The 4,446-nt window shown below is 32.9% G+C and overlaps 1 protein-coding gene across 1 annotated transcript; it reads right to left on the bottom strand.

Annotated features, from left to right (window-relative positions):
* Positions 1–3,023: 3,023 nt before the first annotated feature.
* On the bottom strand, positions 3,024–4,232 carry LOC139889767 (uncharacterized). The gene is made up of 2 exons (XM_071872700.1): positions 3,820–4,232; positions 3,024–3,465 (listed from the first exon to the last, which is right to left on the bottom strand). The coding sequence occupies exons 1-2, from the start codon at positions 4,230–4,232 to the stop codon at positions 3,024–3,026; spliced, it is 855 nt and encodes a 284-aa protein (XP_071728801.1).
* Positions 4,233–4,446: the final 214 nt, after the last annotated feature.

Genomic DNA, 4,446 nt, shown 5'->3' with positions numbered 1-4,446 from the left:
GGACGTTTATTTTATGCGAACTAAAAATTGAAAATCTTGTGGTCTATTAAAAGGATGGAAATGATTATTTATGTTAAACTAATGAACTCACCAACCTTTTGGTTGACACTTTAAAGCATGTTTATTCTCAAGTATGAAAGAAATCTTCCACTGTGCATTAGCTCATTTTAAGGATATTACTTGAAGTCATTCATGGCATAATTCGAAAGACGTTGCATTCGAGTCATTGAGTTCATCAAGATTATTATTAAGTCAATTATAGTTGGATATATTATGAAATGGTATGCATGCCGTCAACTTTCGATGTAATGAAAGATTGTCTTTTCAAAAACGAATGCAATGTTTGTAAAATGTATCATATAGAGGTCAAGTACCTCGCGATGTAATCAACTGTTGTGAATCGTTTATAATCGATATGGACTTCGTCCGGATGGATTAGGACGGGTCTCTACATAATCTTTATATAATTTCGACACGATAAGCAAAGTCTATAATGTTGTAACTAAAAATTCTGAACTAATTTCATATATGCAATTACCCTTTGACAAATTCCGACGATTCACGAACCATGATTTGTAAATAGATAAGTATATATAAATAAGTAAGTATAAATAATTACATATATAAAAATATTAATAAATCAATTGTTGTTATAAATAATATGTAATATCAATATCTTAAACTTACTTACAAATAAAAATTTCTATATTATTATCACTTTCATTAAAATAAATATTAATAGTAATATTAGTATTAATAATATAATATATGGATATAAAATTATACTTATAATAATATTACATATAATAAACATATTTTTTTTATATAAACATTCATATATAACGAATGAAATATTTTTAATATAATATTAATCATATATAAATATTAATATAACTATATAAATATTAGTCATTTTTAAAGATACATACAAATTAAATATATATAATATATAATTTAAGATATAATAAATTTGTTCGATTACAAATATATGTGTTAATATATATAAATGATATAGGTTCGTGAATTCGAGGCCAACCCTGCATTATTCAATATAGTCATATGTATTTTTACTACAAAATACATTTGGTGAGTTTCATTTGCTCCCTTTTTAATTGCTTTTGCATTATATATTTTTGGGCTGAGAATACATGTGATGTTTTATAAATGTTTGACGAAATAGACACAAAAACTAATCCCATTTTTAAAACTCTTTAAATGTTTTGGGATGAACAAATGAGCTTTTTGATTTACAAAATAGTTCCGTCAAAAAAACTAAATTCTATGTAGAGTTGTGTCAACAAATATTTTTGGTTACACCTCAGGCTGTGGAATAGAACTATAGATTACTATATGCTGTTTAGCATGGATTATTATATGCTGTTTAGCATTGATTTTAAATTCTAAGCTGAGTTGTATCATTAAATATTTTTGTTACGCCTCAATGTAGAATAATTTTATAAAATGTTTTATAAATCTATTGGGCCTAACGAACCCCATCCGTTGTAGCGGATGCTTTAGTACTTCGATGTTGTTTTTATCATGTCCGAAGGATTTCCCGGAATGATAGGGGATATTCTTATATGCATCTTGTTAATGTCGGTTACCAGGTGTTCACCATATGAATAATTTTTGTCTCTATGCATGGGACGTATATTTATGAGAACTGGAAATGAAATTCTTGTGGTCTATTAAAATGATGAAAATGATCGCTTATGATAAACTAATGAACTCACCAACCTTTTGGTTGACACTTGAAAGCATGTTTATTATCAGGTATGAAAGAAATCTTCCGCTGTGCATTTGCTCATTTTAGAGATATTACTTGGAGTCATTCATGACATATTTCAAAAGACGTTGCATTCGAGTCATTGAGTTCATCAAGATTATTATCAAGTCATTTATAGTTTGATATATTAGGAAATGGTATGCATGCCGTCAACTTTTGATGTAATGAAAGTTGGTCTTTTAAAAACTAATGCAATGTTTGTAAAATGTATCATATAGAGGTCAAGTACCTCGCGATGTAATCAAATGTAATGTATTCATTCGGATGGATTAGGACGGGTCCTTTCAAGTAAGAGTGAGACCAAGCGACTAATTGCAGGTGTGCCAAAGATTGTAAAGAATGTTTTTGCTTCAGAGAAGTTAACCAAACCTTTTGATGAGTTTATAACCGTTGCACTGGACGCTGAACGGATAAGATTTCTAGATACACTGAAGAAGGATGTGCCTGATTTCCCTAAATCTTTGCCTGAATCGCTCATATCCCAATTGAAACCGGATGCAGAAGATAGGCTTAAGGTGATAAGTGAGCAGATACAGCATCTATCATTTCCTGAGTTAGAAAAGTTATGTAATAATGCTGCTACATCAGTAGATGATGTCTTAAATTTGAAATTGTAATGTGTACTGCTTGTATTATCTGCTGGTGATTAATGTATATTATATATCTAATTACTTTGTGTTAATTTTGCCAAAGCTTTATATGTTTGATTTGGATCAATAAAAAATGATGGCTAGCCATTAATTGCTTGTATTATTTTATGTCATGACGGTCGTAGATACATTCTATTACCTGGATGTTCAGCTGATTTCTATGTCATCCGCTGCCATTTCAATCTTTTGTTTATGATTGAAATTCTGCCACTAAGAAAAAACTTCTCTTCTGTGGGCAATAAAAATTTGAACAGTATGTCATAAGAATAATTGTCTGAATTCTTATTATTTATAGAAATTTTTACATTTATGATTGCATCTCATATTCTCAATAGTTGATCAGGCTATTTGAACATGCAATACTACGCATAAAATTTCTTTAATCTTATTGCGTTCCATGTTCTTTGAATTTCCTCACCGGAGGGTGCTGCAAGGTTATATGATCCGTTAGTATGTGCCCTTACAATTTTGTATGGACCCAACTTCCCATGTTTTTCCTGTCTACTTGCTTCATTGTCCCTCAACACTAAATCTCCTTCCTTGAATTTCACATATCTGACTCGCTTGTTGTAATATTTTGCCATTCGCTACTTAGCATCCGCTTGCCGGATGGCGGCCATGATTCGCCTCTCTTCCAATAAATTCAAGTTTTCACACAAGATAAATGAATTATTTTCTATATCAAATGCCAAAACTCTTTGTGTCGGAACACGGATTTCAGCTGGTATTACTGCCTCAGTGCCATATACCAAGCTGAACGGTGTTTCACCCGTGCTTCGTTTTGGCGTTGTACGGTGAGCCCACAAAACATATGGTACTTCATCTACCCATTTAGTCTGACTCAAACCCAATCTAGCCTTTATGCCGGCTACAATTTCTTTATTTGTTACCTCAACTTGGCCATTGGCTTGTGGGTGAGCAACTGAGGTAAATGTTTGTTTGATGTTTAATTCCTCACACCAACTTCTGAAAGGATTATCTGCAAACTGCTTACCATTATCGCTTGCAATTTTGTTTGGTAAACCATATCTACAAACGATATCATTCCACACAAACTTCTTTATATTTCACCAGTTATCTGTGCTAACACCTTTACTTCAACCCACTTACTGAAGAAATCAATTGCATCCACCAAGAACTTTGCATTTTCTACGCTTCTTGGAAATGGCCCTACTATATCAATTGCCCACTTACAAAATGGCCATGTAGATGATACGGAGATTAAATCATATTTGGGTAAACGCTGGACGGTTCCGTGCCGCTGACAGGCATCACATGTTTTGATTAAGTCTGCTGCATCTCTGTAAATTGTTTGCGAATAATATCCTTGTCGCATTATCCGTCCAACCACAGTTCTATAACCAGAATGCTGTGCACACAAACCTTCGTGCATCTCTTTTACCACATCTATTGCTTGTTGTTAAACACCTTAAATTTGGACCACTGAAGGATTTTCTATAAAGCACCCCATTTTCCAAGACGTAAAGCGGAGCACTTACCATTATCCGTCTTGCTTCCATGACATCAGCTGTCAATGTTCCGTCCTGCAAATACTTCACATATGGAGTCATCCAACACGGTCCTCCCTCCTCAACTGTTGCCACTACCACTTTTTCATCAATTGATTTATCCTTCAAAACTTCCACCAAAACTTTCTTATGCAAGTGATCAAATGTTAGCATTGCTAACTTGCTTAAAACATCTGTCTTTTTATTTTTATTTCTTGATATTTGCACAGCTTCCAAAGTTTCAAAATTTCTTGAAATTTTCACAACCAACTGCAAATATCGTTTCATTGAGATATCTTTTGCTTCAAATGCTCCGTTAACCTATTGTGCTACAATCTAAGAATCTACATATGCACGTAGATGCTTTATTCCCATCTCAGACGCTATGCGGAGGCCGAAAAGCAATGCCTCATATTCTGCTTCGTTATTGGATGCATAAAAACAAAATTTTAGTACATATGTATGTTCTACCCCTTCTAGACTGGTAAGCACTAATCCTGCA

The sequence above is a fragment of the Rutidosis leptorrhynchoides genome, chromosome 2, assembly GCF_046630445.1.
Source record: "Rutidosis leptorrhynchoides isolate AG116_Rl617_1_P2 chromosome 2, CSIRO_AGI_Rlap_v1, whole genome shotgun sequence".
NCBI lineage: Eukaryota > Viridiplantae > Streptophyta > Magnoliopsida > Asterales > Asteraceae > Rutidosis > Rutidosis leptorrhynchoides.
This window is presented reverse-complemented; position numbering and strand designations above follow the sequence as displayed.